Source organism: Malurus melanocephalus, unplaced genomic scaffold, assembly GCF_030028575.1.
Source record: "Malurus melanocephalus ecotype Western Australia unplaced genomic scaffold, MMel_1.1 scaffold_561, whole genome shotgun sequence".
Taxonomy (NCBI): Eukaryota; Metazoa; Chordata; class Aves; order Passeriformes; family Maluridae; genus Malurus; species Malurus melanocephalus.
In genome coordinates, this window is record NW_026623793.1 from 107,346 (window position 1) to 123,437 (window position 16,092).

Here is a 16,092-nt window from a genome sequence, read left to right on the forward strand (position 1 = left end):
TACTTAAGGTTTTCACAAGAGCTGGGGAAGGGACTTTTTAGTTGTTTTAGCCAAGCTTCTTCCTAGATTTGACTACCTGTAAATACAGAAGCTGACTGAATTGTTCTAAATTATCATGTTTTTTAATCTGAAGAATAATGAAATACCACTAAAACAATCAGCTACATTGTTAGCATAAAACAATCTCACTTCTAAAGAAGATAACGTCACTTTATTTATGGTTTTCAACCAAATAAAATAACTTTATTAATTTTCAGTTGTATAACTGCAAGATCAAACAGAAGTATCAGTGCACTGAGGCGCAAACAARAATGTCCCATGTTAAATAAATACTAGATGAGCAATAGCTCTGGTAAATTTTATAGACAATAAATTAATATATTGTTCATAAACAGGGCAAGCATTTTATTTTTTCTTACTCTGTTCTTCTTCTTCTTCCCAATTCTCCAAGTAGGACCTGAGAATGTCATTTAGCTGCTGCTCGCACTGGCTTGCCTGTTGTAATCCATTTTCCCATCCTAAAAGCAGCAAYAAACAGGATAATTACATCTCTCTTTACAGCATCCATCATGGCATCAGCCCTGGCAATGCCAACGTGAATTTCCCTGGAGTATTGACTGGCTATGATGTTTCTGCTTGGAAAATGGCTCTTTGGCATTCAGTCACTAACAAGATGCTTTCCTTGATGTCAGCCAAGCAGGTAAAGTCCCATTACTAGATTAAAGAACCCCTTTGACTATAAAGAGTTTGCAGGTAAMACTGCAAATGTGCAACTTGCATGTTCTTGCATTTTCCTGCAATAGATTAGATTTTCTATGTAATATTAAAGATTTTATTTTATATGTGATGAATATAGAGGTTTATCTAGCATACATACCATATATTTTATATRTTATTATATAGTATATAAACACTGTAAGGTGTTTTTTACACAGTCTAATTAAAGAAAATGAGGTGCACGGTTTCAAAAACCCCAGCAAAGTAACGGTTACCTTTGCAGTGGTGAATGACTCTTCCCCACAGCCTGTTCCTGCTCAGACAGGACAGACTTCCCACAATCAGCAGGTGCCTCTTTGCCCTTGTTAGTGCCACGTTCATCCTCTTCTCAGAGTCTATGAACCCAAACTGCCTTGTCCTGACACACGAGAGGACGATGATTTCCCTCTCGGCACCTTGGAACGCGTCCACCGTGGACACCTGGACAGGTTTGACTTCAAAAGCCTCAGAGTGAACCCCACTGAGCAAATTCTGGATCTGTAGGCAAAGAAATGGGGAAGGGGATGAGTTTGGCTACTCTGTGTACATTTAAGAAAACTGCTTTATTGATTTTTATTATTGATTTATTATAAAAACCTTATACATCTGAGATTTATACAGGGTAATCACACCAATAGCAGCTCCTTCTATTCCACTTGCAATCAGAGACTGGATGAGCTTGACTGTAAAATGAGCTTCTGCCATGTTATAAAAGCTGTTGTCTCTTTCAATCTGGAAAGAGGGAAAAAGATTCCTGAATTAGTTCTCACAAACAATGCAAGAAGAAATAGGATGGAGAAAAAACGACAATATTGACTTTTTATATATTTTGTGTAAGAAGTGTTCAGCAGCTTACTTGCTCCATGCCATGAACACTATAAAAGCACAGTGTTGGAAGCCAGTCCAATAAAGGAGTCCTGTCCTCCTCAGCAATCCCATCGATGAGGTTCCCTTCGTAGAACAGCTCGTTGGCGATGGCACTGAGGGCAGGGTGACAGCGGTACTGTGTCCGAAGGAGTATTGGGTTATGGCCCTGAAGGAGGATAGAGAAATTAGGGTTGGGAAGTGTTCACATGGATGGAGCTGAGAGCAACCTGCTCTAGTGCAATGTGTCTCTGTCTGTGACAGGGGGATGGATTAGGTGACTTTAAGGTCATCTTTCAACCCAAAGCATTCTGTGGTTTTATGATATTTTACAGTGCTGAAACAGAATTCCCTAGTGACTTCAGTGGACCTACAGTTCCACTCTTCACCTTTTCCAAAGGTTTAGCAGCACCTACCATCAGGCAGAGCCGGTCAAAGAGAGTCTGCTCCAGTCCCTGCYCATGAACACTCTCAGACCCTTGAATAGTTGGTGGCAGCTGCTTGGGATCTCCGACAAGGACAAGCTTTTCACATTGAAACCTGAATAAAAATGTGAAAAAAAAGTAAAAAGAGTTCTAGAAAGGATGCTAAACTGTTCATAAACCAAGTGTGTGCTGTGTATCCCATTGCTTCCCATCAGCCTCCCTTCTCCACCCCAGTTTAGTAACACCTAAGAGCAGGCCTCAATTTAGAATTACTCTTCTTGCTCTCTGAGGAAAGACCTTGGGTTTCATGCACTGAAAAAGACGCAGTTTGGCACTCCCTGGAGGTTGTGTCCCTGCTGAAGCCCCACAGGAATGCTCTACCTGGCAATGGGAAGGAGAGAAGCAGGTTCAGTCATCTGGCTGCACTCATCCAGCATCACCACAGGAAACCTGAGAGCGTTCAGACAAGGGAACGGGCAGGCAGCACAGGTCACTCCAACCACTTTCACCTTCCATGAGCGAGGGGAAAATGGATAGGCAAAAAGTTAAGATCATTTCATAGTTAATCTCTGTGCAGCACACAACTATAGCAGAATACACCTGCATTTATTTTCAGAAATAAGACACTAAGCTACACCTGTGGAATCAAACCYAATGTTCACTTTATTTTTCAAAACCAGGCGCTTGGCAGGTGTGAGAAGGGATTCCCAATTTCCATGTGCTAGGCCTTGTGGATAAGACACAGCAAATCCCTGCCTTCCCATCCCATCTCTTTGACTGTACCTGTTGCAGAATAGTTTTATTGGTCCCCAGTTTATGCTGCTCAATGCTCTTCCTGACATATACTTTTTCAGCTGGAGTCAAATCTTCTTTCATGAGTGCAAGCAGCTCTTTCAACTGCTCATTTTCATTTCCTGAGCCTGCATGTAAACTTCAAAGAAGATTTTGTAACATACATTTATWTACAGTAACTGAAAATAACAGTGCTTTAGAAAGATAATCATACTTTATGCATAAGAGTACTTTACAACTATGTAGTAACCAAATTTCTTCAGATCCTCAAATGGGTTTCTTACCTATGGGGAAGAATTGCTTTTGTGATTTTCCTTATGCTTCCCACTCTTATAAAATCCTCAAATCCAAGATCGAGCAGACTTGAAAAAAAAAGAGATGATACATGTTACAAAAATGGAAAAAGAAACAACAAAAACYTTAAAAGTGGTTTTAAAAGACATATCAGAACACTGAGGAACACAAACTTCGGTGGTAAACCAGATGAAGTACCTCAGTAATTGAAGAAAATCAAAATAAATTACTTCATCATGATTTGCCTCAAAATTGCTTAAGGCTTTAATTATTCCCCTCTCATAGTTTTCCATATGTATGTTCCCTTCCTTTTTCTTTCCAAACCATGAATTTTTTATTTGATGTTAAATTCATGCTGAATTTTCACCAATTTGATTCTCTGTATCCCTCCTTCCCCTCCTGCTCTATCCCAGAGATTCCTGAGCAGTATTACTTTGTCATGGTGTCTTTTAATGGTAAGTTTGATGAGAGTAGAAGCTAACAGTCTTCTGTAAATTTTTTATGCAGCTTTCACTCTTTTAATTGTGCAAAAGAGCAAAGGTAAAATTAAAGCCCATATGTGACACCTTTTAGGGAAAGAAACCAGTCTTTCTGAAGTGTTTTACAGGAAATACCAACACAATTATTGCTACCACGTAACCATTGTGTTATTTTTGTTTTCAGAAGAGGAGTCAGTAAAAGCCTCAGTCACCCACCCCAGCAGTATCCTGTCCACAGCAACGTTGGTGGAAGAAGCAATGAGAAGTTTCCATGGAGTTGCCCTTGGACCTTCTGTAGCTTCACTGCTTTCAAAGAGCTGCACGAGGAACAGGATCACCACAGACAGCAGGTAGCTCTTGCCAGCTCCAAAAACACCTGGTATTTTGGAAKAAAAGCCCAAGTTATAAGTGAAAACTTGTATAAAGTTTGAATCAATTGCTTGCACTTCAGTTATGCTGTGATTCCTGTAAAAACATTGCATGGGCTTACTAAAGCAGCTCCCAGTATCCAGGGGCAACCAGTTACCTTACACTTAACAAAAAAAAAAATGTTGTAATTTAGCAAAGCTGATACATGAAAAAAAGTGTTTTTAATATGAAAAGAAAGAACCAGAAGACACTAAATAACTCTGATTTTGTGTTTAGATATTTCTAGGAAAATCTCTTATGCTTCTGGGAAATCCTGCAAAAGGCAGAATGAAAATGTAAGGAGCAAAAGCTCTCTGCTGACAGAATGGATGTAGTAATGACTAAATCATTATCACAGGGGCTGATTTTATCATTTCATATTAATGGCATTTCACGTTAATCAGCATTTTTGCAAAGACACAATAGCAGCAAATGTCCCAGTTCTTTGCTGCGTACCTCGTATGATTGTGATGGGGAGGCTCTGATGTTCTTCCCCTGCTTTGGTGTTTTCACAGGAGGTCATCATCCGAGCTATGTGAAGCAGTGATGTTGCTTGGTCTGGATTCAGGGAGAACCTTTGGATCATCTCTTCAGCCACTCCCATYGCCACTTCAGGGCTCACAGGGCCAGCCATCGTTGAGCGTTTCAGGCTCATGGCAGGTGGAGTAAATTTCCTTCTGTTGACTCTTTTAGTAGCATTTTCAGAATTAAAATCCCTAAGAAAAAATAGCCAGAAATTGTGATATAATTTTTATCTCCTAGTTCTGAYGTTCCTATGCTTAACTGCTGCCCACAGTATCACAGAACAGTAACTCACATTTTCAGGAGATATGGGATCAGTGGTAATGTGGATGGATTAAAGTGCTCCTCCATGTTTCTTAAGGATGCYAGCTCACCACTGGCATTACAAACCAGCAAGGCATGAACACACACTGGAAAGGCCACAGAAAAACAAAATGAGAAAGAAATTCAATGAACCAAAATTTAATGACAGCTAAATTAATTAATTCTATAAGGCCAAATGAATAATTAACTGTTTTTATCTGCTTCATCTACAAAACAACAATCCCAAAGCTTTGCTCAATTCAACAGCAAAACCAAGAAACTTTTGCAGAATGACAGATTTAATACATGGCTTTTTATGTAAATATAAATTTTCCAGTGAGTTGTTTGAGTTTTCTGYATTTTGTTTTGCAAGGAGAGTAAAAACATACTCCTGTTACTTACATTGTGACAGTCAATTTGTGTTCTTTATTACATTATTTAGTACTTCATTTATATTATTCTCATTTCTTCTCCACTCATTTGGAATTTACCAGCTACTTTGCAGGTTTTATTGCATTAATTACTGCATTCAAATTATATATTGAAAACACATAAGAAAAAAAATACTGTGAATTAAATAATGCACGAGATTTGAGAAATTCTAAACTCATCCTTCATTGCTGGCTGGATTTTTCCTTGGTTGTTTCTCACAATTCTGAAGATTTGCTGTAGAACTCACTGTTTGATCTCCAGTTTGAGGGACTGTAGCCTTTCAGTGGTACCAATTCTATTTCATTGTTGGAGGATGGGCCAAAGAAAGCACTGCTTGCAATGAAAGTATCGATGGGATCAAAGTTCAGAGTCTTTGAAACAACCCAGATGTCATCTGGCAAAAAAATACAGAGTCCTCATAAGCTTGTCCTACTGCCACCTTTTATGCCTGATGTTTARGATGTGCTTACCTTTGCTGTAGAGAGAAGAATGCTCCTTTCTGCTTAGTTTCAGGTATAATTTGGCTTTGGAGTCACCATCAAAGCTGGCAGGGGTATTCATAAATTTCTTGAACTTACTGTACCGCTGTGCTGGAATTTCAAAGGCTTTCCTGGGAAATTGTAATTTAAAAATAAAAAAAAAAGTATGTAAACAATAGGTACATTTTGGATTCAACACCAAAACCAAGACAGCTCCACAGACTGGACTTAGATTAACAAGTTTTAAATACATTTATCTTGACTGCAAAATTCCCTCATATTCAGCCACAATTAAATTGACATGATGATTTCTGACATTAAAATTACAATCTTGATGAGAATAAATCAAATTCTCTTACTAAAGATTAAATGAACAACAATTCACATGCAGCAATTGYAACATTAAGCAATTGATCAAATTGCTGGTAAGCAGTTTCATTCTTGCTAAAAAGAAATACCATTGCTATAAATATTTTTCCTTCACTAATTTGGCTCTTGCATTTTTTTACAGAAGGAGATCTTTASTCTTTAAATATAATGAAAAYKTGTTAAATCCTGCTGAAATCCTGAGCTACTGGAATATTTATAATCCCTGAACTCACACAGGCCTTGAAAGAAGTGCACAACATTGCAGAATACCTCACCAAAAGCTGGCATTCCTCATAGACAGCAATCTTTTGACTCCTGAGGTATGTCCCAATACTTTTTGTATCATGGAGCACTGCRCTCGGTCTGGATTTTGTCTGTGTGGGGTTCACATCTTCAATCCACTTGAAAAAGGAACACTGCTCAGCTTTTGGGGCATCACAGGCATAGAACAAACGACCCTGCAAGGGAAGGGAGTGAAAAAAAAAAGTCCATGAGCACTAAAACAACCAAGAAAAAAAAACCCAAAAAACAATTGACCAACACTTCACCCCAAACTGTAAAACGACAAGGAATAAACAGCACCTTGTTTTGACCTTCTTTTTTAACCATCACCAGCTTAGCAGGGTGCCCGTGGTTGCAGACTGGAGCACAGCTTCCTTGGCTCTGGCTTTGGCCATCTTTCACTGAAGTGTAAAATGATATATCCACTTTGGAGAGGGCATGGTGCAGTCTCTGTGCCAACTCAAACAGCATTATGTTCAATTGCTCTGAGAAGGGAAAGAGCACAACAGAATAATTAGTACAGCCTCAAAATGCTTGCACAGGTACACAACATTCAAACAAATGTATTTTCACTGGGAGATTTCAACCCCAAATCAAAATATTTAATCTGAGTCTTAAAAGTAACTGTGACATGCAAAATGCACTTAGTGCAGGGGTAAAAAAGCTTAGGAATCTTAGGACTGGAAAACAGCAGGAAGTTACAGAGTTGAACAGAAGGGTACTGTCCTTTTGGTTTGTCTTTGCAATCTTGGGTATAGACTGATTATATTTTAGTATCTATCTATCTATCTATCTATCTATCTATCTATCTATCTATCTATCTATCTATCTATCTATCTATCTAAAACCAAATGCACCCAGTTGTTGTTGAGGATTTCTCTGCCTCTTACCCTGCTTTGTGGATCTTCAGAAATGCATTGTTTAAAAATGACAGCATTTTACAGAGCAGAGTATGAGACTTACCTGTCAGAGCAGCTTTAAAAACCTGTTTGTAGTGAGTGTGAGACTGGAACACAGGTGGGATGGAAATCTTTCTTTTAGGAAGATTGGCCTGTTTCACTTTATCCACAGGAGGAAAAGACAACTCAGAAATTGTTATGTCCTAAAAAGACCCAGGAAAATAAACCATTAAAACCTGYAAGACCTTGAATGAAACAAATACTGCAGATTTGTGAAAATAYGCATCCCTAGAGCTTGGGCTGCCATTTAGGATGCACCACGAGATTAAAATTTGCCCCTTGACMAACAGCCTGCATTTATAATAACACAGGTAATACTTCTAAAGGCTTTAGAGTAAATGATATGGTTCAAAATCATATTTTTCAGCACTAGGCATGGGGAAGAAGCACACAACCCCATTTTAAACACCACTTTTGCATGGAAATAAATTAAGCATAATGACAACTGTCTTTATAACACTTCTTTTTAAATCCAGTATATTTGGATTTATATATTTATATATATATATATGTATAAAAACACACATGTATATCAGTGTATATATGAAATATATATACGAAATATTTTTCATACCTCTGTTTCACACAAATATTGTACTGGACAGACAGTTTTAAAGAATGAAAAAAACATTAAAAAAAAAGGAAAAAGCTAACATTTTCTTCAACTCTCAAACCAGTCATCTGACAACTTTTTAAACTTGACTTTTGGTTGGTTTGGAGTTCTTTCCCAATTTACTCCATTTTTCAACTGGTCACAACCAGCTGTGCTAAATTGGTAGGTGCTTATTCAGTGCTGCTAACTTTTACACAACTAAAACTGAAGGAATTTATAGTATTTTGAAGTCAGAGACTATGCCTTGAAGCAAAAATAAGTATTCATTAAAATGATGGTGATACCACAATTAAGAAATACCTTTCATGCAAACAGTTTCATACCAATTACAGATGACAAAACAGGCCRACAGCTTTTCTTTCATCTTCTTGCCATCAACACTCAGATTGAAAATCTAAATCTGGCACTGTGTGTGCCAAGAAATTACCTTTACAAGGATTACTCACGGCACTTAAAAAAATACTTTTTTTTTGTGTGTGTTCTGAAGAAACATTTTACCCAATCACACTGATAATATCTTGCAGGCAATCAGATAAAAGCAGTCAATTTGGCCAGAGAAATGTGTTTCTGTCAGTGATAGCTGTGTTTGCTTGAACAGTTACACACCTGGCCGTCTCCTGTTCCGGTGTGGCAGCTCAGGTGACTCAACACCTTTTGTGTGGCAGCAGCCAAAGGTGTCTGSCTTAAGTGCAGGGAAAGTACCTTCCCCTCTGAAATCAGATCTGGGGGGCTGGTGTTTGCACAGCATTCCCCAGGCGAGCTCCTGGCTGGCAGCAGCAGTGCAGAACTGGGAGCACTTGGATTCATGGCTCTGCCCTCTCCTGTGTCACCTGGCGGCATTCTGAGGATGCTCTGGGCACAGATGTCATCATTCTCTTCCCMGTCAGCGCTGTTTGCAGGGATCAAATCACACTGAGCACTGTTTTGGTACTTCAGCCACTTGCTTTGTCTGGGATGGGAAGTCACTTTAGGGAGCACTGCTGGTACAGATTCCCTTTGTYTGTCTTCCGTGTACTCCCCAAACACAGAGGTTTCATAATTCCTGTCCTCGGGGCCAGGAGCACTCCTAGGAAATGCCACTGACTCCATGCACAAATTGCCTCCTGAAGAGCCCAAAGGTTGCTGGACCTCCTCRCTCTCAGTGGGGTAAAACACATCAGGAATCTCCTCAGTGGCAGGCAGAGTGACAAAAGGAGTTCGTGGTTTTATCATGGGCCTGATTCCTGGGAGGCTGCATTCCTCTGGATAGCTGGATTTCTCCCGGGCTGTAGGACAAATACATTTTACAAGCAACTTGTAGCACCTACAGATGGCACTTCAAATATACAAAAAGATAGGAAGGAATTCTAAGTTCTTCCTTTTACACTCCTGTCTTCTATGGGAAGCTGTGTGGATCGTGCCTGTGCAGTGTTACATTAAAATTCCATATACCATGTGTGATTATTTTAATTAGTTTTAATTCTTTTAAATCTCCATATTCAGAACACATTCTGAATAGCCATTCTGCTTGGAGATCATTAATTTGATATTCTAGATAAGTGACTAGCAGCTGCCAACTAGAAAACACCCAGGTTAAGATTTGCTGCTTATCCCAAAAGATCACCCACAAACTATGAATTAGCATTAAACAATGCAGATAAATAAGCTCTTAATACCAAAACCCATCCTTTTGACTAAATTAATTATCAATAATTACAGTCATTGATAGGTGTCAAATGGAAGTGGSTCAGACAACAGCTGAATATGGAAGAAAAAGAAAAGCAGGTAAATAAAAACATAAGTATCATTTAGAAGCTTGGCTTACAGCCTTTTTGCCCCCAAACTAGAAGCTGATTTTCCTTTATAAAACTAAATCCCTCTACTGAAGTCTCTTTCAGGAGAATAGAATTGGCAGAGTAACTGTCTATGATAGCCCCATTCATTATGCCTCAAGAATGCTCAGAGATTTTCCAGGTCAAACACTGTGCCAGTATAAACTATAATTTCTTACTGAAAAGAAGATCTGGAAGTTCTGGTTCATGGGGGAAGATCCCATGCATCAGGGGCTCCCGGATGTCTTCAATAGTCTCCTCATTTCCTGAAGCTGGAGCAATTGTTGAGTCTGGATCAAGTGGGGAAATCAGTTCTGATGGTATCTAGAGGTGAAGAATTAACCTTGATTATAGCTCTGTTATCACTATTTTCTCTCATCATTCTAAACAATTGAAATGTCTCTCAGAGCTGAGATAAAACACCTTCAAAAGTAAAGAATTGCCACGAACACCCAGGAAATAAAGCCAAAAATATCTGCAAGAGTGAGTCAGTCCACACCTTGCCAGGTTCCCAGGGAGTCCACTGTGCTTGTCTCATGTCCAAGTGCAAWGGTGAGCCTGCCATTGTCCATGGTGGCACTTGGGGACACACATCCAATGCCAATGCTAGGAAAAACACGTGAAGGACTGAAGGCATGCAGAAATTTTGAGGCAAATTCCTCCCCTTCTCCTTTCACTTCCACTTACAGGACTGATTTATTCCTGGCTCTTCAATAACATCCTGCTTCATTTGAAAATTTCCTTCTCTGATAACATTAATATCATCCTTATGAAGGCTCCTAGAACTTGGGGACTTTATAAAAAATATATATAAGCAGTAACTTGTTAGAAATTAAAGTGTTTCTCTTCTATTTTTCAAAGGGCAACTGATCAGAGGAGCAGAAAGAACCAAGTCATATATTATGAAATTCTATGAGAAAGGTAAGTAAAAATAACTGATTTTGATATAATTGTAGCAGTCTAAAAATGAACTGGCTTTAATTGTAAATTGTCAGGATAGTTTTTTGCACTGAGGTTAGTAAAGATAACTGAAAAAAAATGTTTTACCTGTCTGAAGTYGTAAAGGTCATAATTCCTTGTAAAGAGGGGTGAGAAAAATGTCTGAGCTGCAAAGTCCATGTTGTCTGGGTACTGCTGCCATCCTAGCTGGGAGCATGGAGCTCTCAACATGACCTCACTAGCTGCTGATCCTTTCACTTGGTGCCCTTGGAAGGCAACAGKCTACACAATGCATTGGAATTATCACTGACAGCAAGGAAAAACTGCTCTGCAACTATCTACAGTCAATACARGTACTTTTTGCACAGACAACAAAAATTACCTGTTGGGTGCAGAAGAGAAACAAAAAAACCTGGGTTTTTTTCCTTGTAATTTGGAGTTTTCCCTGGAAAAATTCCCACAGTGAAAGATACTAAAGTTACAATAACTGTTAAAAATTTTGTTAGAACTTACTATAATGTATTACAGTTAGCAAGCCATTTAACTGAAATTTAAGAAACATCATGAATTACATTTCAGTTCCACAGAAATGGTACCTTTGGTTGCCAGTCAGTTCTCCCAGGGTCTCTTTGGGCTGCTGCTATTGGTACAATATATGCCTCTGTCTTCTGGAATAAATTGTCCACACAGTTGGGCTGCATATGAAAGTATCAAAAACAAATTAGTCTAACAATTTAATAACCATCTAAAGTGGAAATTCAAGCTAAGAAATGTCTTGGATTTACACAAAGGAGGTGTTTTCAGTTACAGCCTTTTTATTTGGAAGTCAGGACCATCCATAACAGAAACTATGTTTGCTTTTCAAACAGGACAGGAAAAAGATAAGGATTTAACCTAAAATCTTTCTTTATGCTTTACATGGGTAAAAAAAAAGCTACTAATAGGACTGGACAAAAATCAATRTGAATCATCAGACATAAAACAATTTTCTTGGTGTATTTCAACCTAAATGCTAAAATAAAAAACAAAAGACAGTGAAAAATGACAGGTGGTAAAAGATGGGGTAGGGAAGGARAAGTACCAGACATATAAATGGGATATTAAACATGACTAAATACTACAATTTGAGTTAAATTTCTTGTCATACATGAGGCTCCCTSAATATTTATTAGCCAGAGGACATCCTCTGTTTATTACCAGCTTCATAACCAATGCCTCTAAGCAATTTGTAGCTCAGCCTCTATGGTTCCATTAACCAAGAACTTTATTCCAGAAGCCAGGTGGAAAATTAATTTATCTTGTACAGATAAATATATATGTAGTCAAAAATTGGTTACCATTAGATCAGGAGAATCAAAGTATGAACAGGAAGATGCCTGTAAACTTTCTGAGTAAGGCATTTCTGTAAACTCTTTTATAGCTACAAGAGATGGAAAAGCACAGTGAGTTATAGTCAGTAGTTCAGAGGTTTTTACATGAAAACATCTGAGTATTTACTGGTATTGCCATGTACATTACYATGCAATGGATTGCACAGTTAGGATTTAACTGAATGAGTGCAAACAGAGACTTGGAGCTTTGAACTCTAAAAACTGCACAAGGGAACCTACATGGCACATCACTCTAGAAGTATTTCTAAATACGAAGAGAAATAAGAGTACAGTAGTCAAACAGGTACAGGCATAGAGAATTCACTTTAAAATACAAGCTGACCTAACCTTCATCCTTCTCAAGGGGTTCAAGTGTCTCCTCWGAAGTATCTGTTTCACAGAACATGCTGTCATTTTCCTCCATCTTTTGCAAGCTCTCTAGAGCTGTGCTGTGTTCAGTCAAAGCTCTCAGCAGAGCAATATCATTCACCAAATCAGGGAGACCTGAGGAATTCTCATTCACTGCTGTGCATTTCAGACAATCCACTCCTATTGTTTCATCTTTGCAGCCTTTGGGAGAGGCACTTACACTCTCTACATTTTCCAACTCACTKTCTCCTACTCTTGTTTTCTCTGGAGATGAAAAACCTGTTGCTAAAGGATCTGATTTTTGTGACAAAGCCAGCAGAGGGCTACCTGGTTTAATGTCATCACTCTTAGTACCCCAGCAGAGCTCTGAGCCACCATCTGAGGAGTCCATGCATCCAAGCTGTGTCACTCCTTCCTGGGACTTTCTGTCCATGGTAGAAATCATTCTGCTGGGAGAAGTACCCAGAATACTTCCATTTCCCTCATACACACTGGTTTCAGGGTGACATTCATTAACAATGGTGCCATCAGGCAAGAGATCAGAGTGCTGKTTTTTTATCCATGATGTGCCATCAATGGTGAGTGCTGCACTGCCATCCAGATCCTCCTCCTTGTTTGTGGCTTCAAAACTTAATTGATTCTCATGGATCTCTGTTATGTTGTGTCCATCACCTGAAAGTTCCACTTCGGTTCTGGTCTGGTTTGCAGAGTCTCCTGCAGCTCTCCTGGCATCATTGTCACAAAGCTGGGGTGGTGTACCCCCATCTCCATCAAAATGTGAACATTTGACTTCAYTTTTGCTGTGTGTCTCTTCACAGCAAGAATGAGGCCTTGAGGCATCTTGTGCTACATCTCCCTTTAAGCAACCTGGGCTCTGTGAAGGTGTTCCTCCCTCAGTGAGCTCCTTCACTTCTCTTTCCCACACGTCTTCACTGTCTGTGTCGTTAAAATCAAAAGTCTCCATTAGGTTAAAGTTAATCTCCATCAGTTTGTCACCTGGACTGCAGTCTTTGCCATGCAAACTGAATTCCTCCTTCCCATTTCCAGCTTCAGTCACTGTCACATCCCCAGAGAGTTCCAGGTCACTGGACACACCCTCTGGATTTTGTCTTGGATGAAGCTCAGATGAATGAATTCCTTCAGATGAAYTCTCCCTAAGACTGTCAGTCCCTGAATGCTCCCTGTATCCAAAGGGATTGTTTTCAAGGGTGTTTGGACTTCCTGAACATGAAATGTCACCTGAGGATGGGACAAACTGACTGTCACTCATTCTACTTAGGGTGGGCTCAGGTAGGAAGSAACTATTTGTGTTGCAGTGATCTTGTAAATCTTGACTTAAATTATTTACCTTTTCATCTTGTCTCTGTCCTGTGACTTCTTCACCACAAGGTCGTTCAGCTGAATTTGGAAGTGTTTCAGCATTCCAGTCCTTTTTATCATTTACAGTTCCCTGTATACAATGCAGGTGCAGAGTATCTGAAACAAGTCCTTGGGCAGGGTTGCCTAAAAAAGCAGGCAAGGGTAGGTCAGGAGTTTTTTTGTCAAATAAATGTGTGTTTTCTGCTGCCTGAAACCTGGAAAGACAACCTGTGACCCCAGGGCTTTGCTGTCTGTGTCCTTGTGCTGGCTTAGACTTCAGAAGAGCAATTATCTGTGCAGTGCTCCGGATGTGGTGGGACACTGCCCCGGGTCCGGGGTGCCCAGTAATGACAGGGGATTCTGGCTTCACAACAAACTGATCAGGGTTTTGCTTCTCTGTCTCCTCACATCTGTCAGGAAATGGAGCTGAGAGCAGTGAGGACACAGACACGTGTCCTCTGTCATTGTCCCTGCATCCCTCCTCCTGAAAGCCAGCACAGGGATTTGTTTCTGCATCTTTCTTGCGAATGGTAGAAAATAAAGGAGAGCTGATATAAAACTGGGATGGAAAACTCCCTTGGCACTGCTTAGATGAAGGCAACAGTGGTGTTTTTTCYTCATCTTCCATGGCTGGTATTTTCTTTTCAACTTGGCGTGGCACCTGGAACCCCTAGGASAGAAATTTTAAATTAATCCACGTTTTGTAATCAAATGTTGAGAATTGGGTAGACTCCATGTAATACGTTCTGATCAAAAGGCCTGGAAATATATTCTGATCAAATCCACATGAGGATTCCAAAGGTGCATAGAAACAACCTCAAGCCTTGTGATTTTTACTGCAGACTCAACAATAGCAATCCTCCTAAATCAAATTTCCTCAATGTGGAACATTTAGGATTACACATTAGGGAACACATTCTGGATTACAATTCAAAAAGAAAAAAAGCAGGAATAAATTATGTATATATTTACTATTTGTGAAAATACGTGTCCTCAGCATTTTAAAATGCATGTGAATTTCTATGAGACATAAAAATCTGGAACAAAAACCCACCGTAAACTTCCTTTTCAAGCCCACAGGGAGATGTCTTGGGGGCAGCAGACCAGGTTTTACACAATTTCTATTCACTGCTGGAGCTTCTGCTTTCTTGGGCTGATCTTCAGAGGGCTTTTCACTCACTTTGACTGCTTCAATTGTGATTAAATATCGTTCAGTTTCTAAATCATCTCCAGCAGCCACCTGGRAAAGAGAGAGCAGCAGTGTGCACATGATAGTGCTAGATAAGAAACAATAATATATGTATTTATTTTAAATAAATATAATCTTTTAAGTACTTATATGTAAAAATTGAGGTATTTACACCCAGTATATCACAGATGCCATGTCATACTTTTATTTTTATAGATATTCTAGAAAGTATTAGCACTCTTCTTCAATGATTATTTCATACATCAGTGTAATACACTGCTTTTATCCCAATGGAAGAAAAAAAATCCATTAAACCTTCTGGACAAACAGTAAGATTTATYAATAAATAGCTGTTTTCCCTTTCCATTATTTGCACTGTAGCAGTTTTATATCAACAAGAAGAAAAGTTACTATTTGAGCTACCAAACAGGTATTTGAAATGCTGCCTGAAATACAAACTACAATCAGATATAAAAGGAACAACTCCAAACAAAATATACCTGAGATTTTATAAAAATACTCTCCAGACATTGTCCTTTATCATCAAACAAGGTAGCCTGCAATATAAAAAWAAGATTTTAAATAATTATTTCAGTTATTTCAGAAATCAATTAGACTGCCACTGGCAGTTCAGCAGGAGCAGATGATATTAAATTAAACAGTTTAAAGTCTGAATTTTCACCTGATTTCTGCCAGTTCTAACTCGAAGAATTCCATCTTGCCATGTTTTTGATTTTTTCATCTTTTGGTGAGTGTATAACACCTGTTTTAAATACGTAATATATTGAAAAAAAACAAGAAGTAAGAAAMTGTTCAAATACTTCAGCAGCTAAAGTCTTTAAACTTATTCCTACTTCATTGTAGAAAGCGTTGAAAATCACTCACAGTAAATTCTTGAGAGGCCATTGCTTTGGCAACACAGTCATCCAACAGCTTATTTCACAAATATCTACATCTTCACACAGCCTGAGAGACAGGAAGATGGTCAGGAGGCACCAGAGCTGTAAAGAAAACATGCACAAAAATTATTTTACCCCCTCAAAAGAAAAGAGTGAGGTACAAGACARATCAAACCAGT

The 16,092-nt window shown here is 38.9% G+C and overlaps 1 protein-coding gene across 1 annotated transcript; it reads right to left on the reverse strand.

Annotated features, from left to right (window-relative positions):
• Positions 1-278: 278 nt before the first annotated feature.
• ZGRF1 (zinc finger GRF-type containing 1) lies at positions 279-16,056 on the reverse strand. The gene is made up of 24 exons (XM_057382283.1): positions 15,900-16,056; positions 15,697-15,777; positions 15,515-15,571; positions 14,880-15,065; positions 13,815-14,495; positions 11,324-11,422; positions 9,968-10,112; positions 8,584-9,242; positions 7,369-7,507; positions 6,706-6,890; positions 6,394-6,581; positions 5,746-5,885; positions 5,523-5,669; positions 4,836-4,950; positions 4,475-4,734; positions 3,827-3,986; positions 3,122-3,199; positions 2,829-2,976; positions 2,427-2,554; positions 2,037-2,160; positions 1,613-1,789; positions 1,354-1,488; positions 993-1,254; positions 279-518 (listed from the first exon to the last, which is right to left on the reverse strand). The coding sequence occupies exons 1-24, from the start codon at positions 15,918-15,920 to the stop codon at positions 406-408; spliced, it is 4,428 nt and encodes a 1,475-aa protein (XP_057238266.1). The 5' UTR covers positions 15,921-16,056; the 3' UTR covers positions 279-405.
• Between the last annotated feature and the right edge of the window lie 36 nt (positions 16,057-16,092).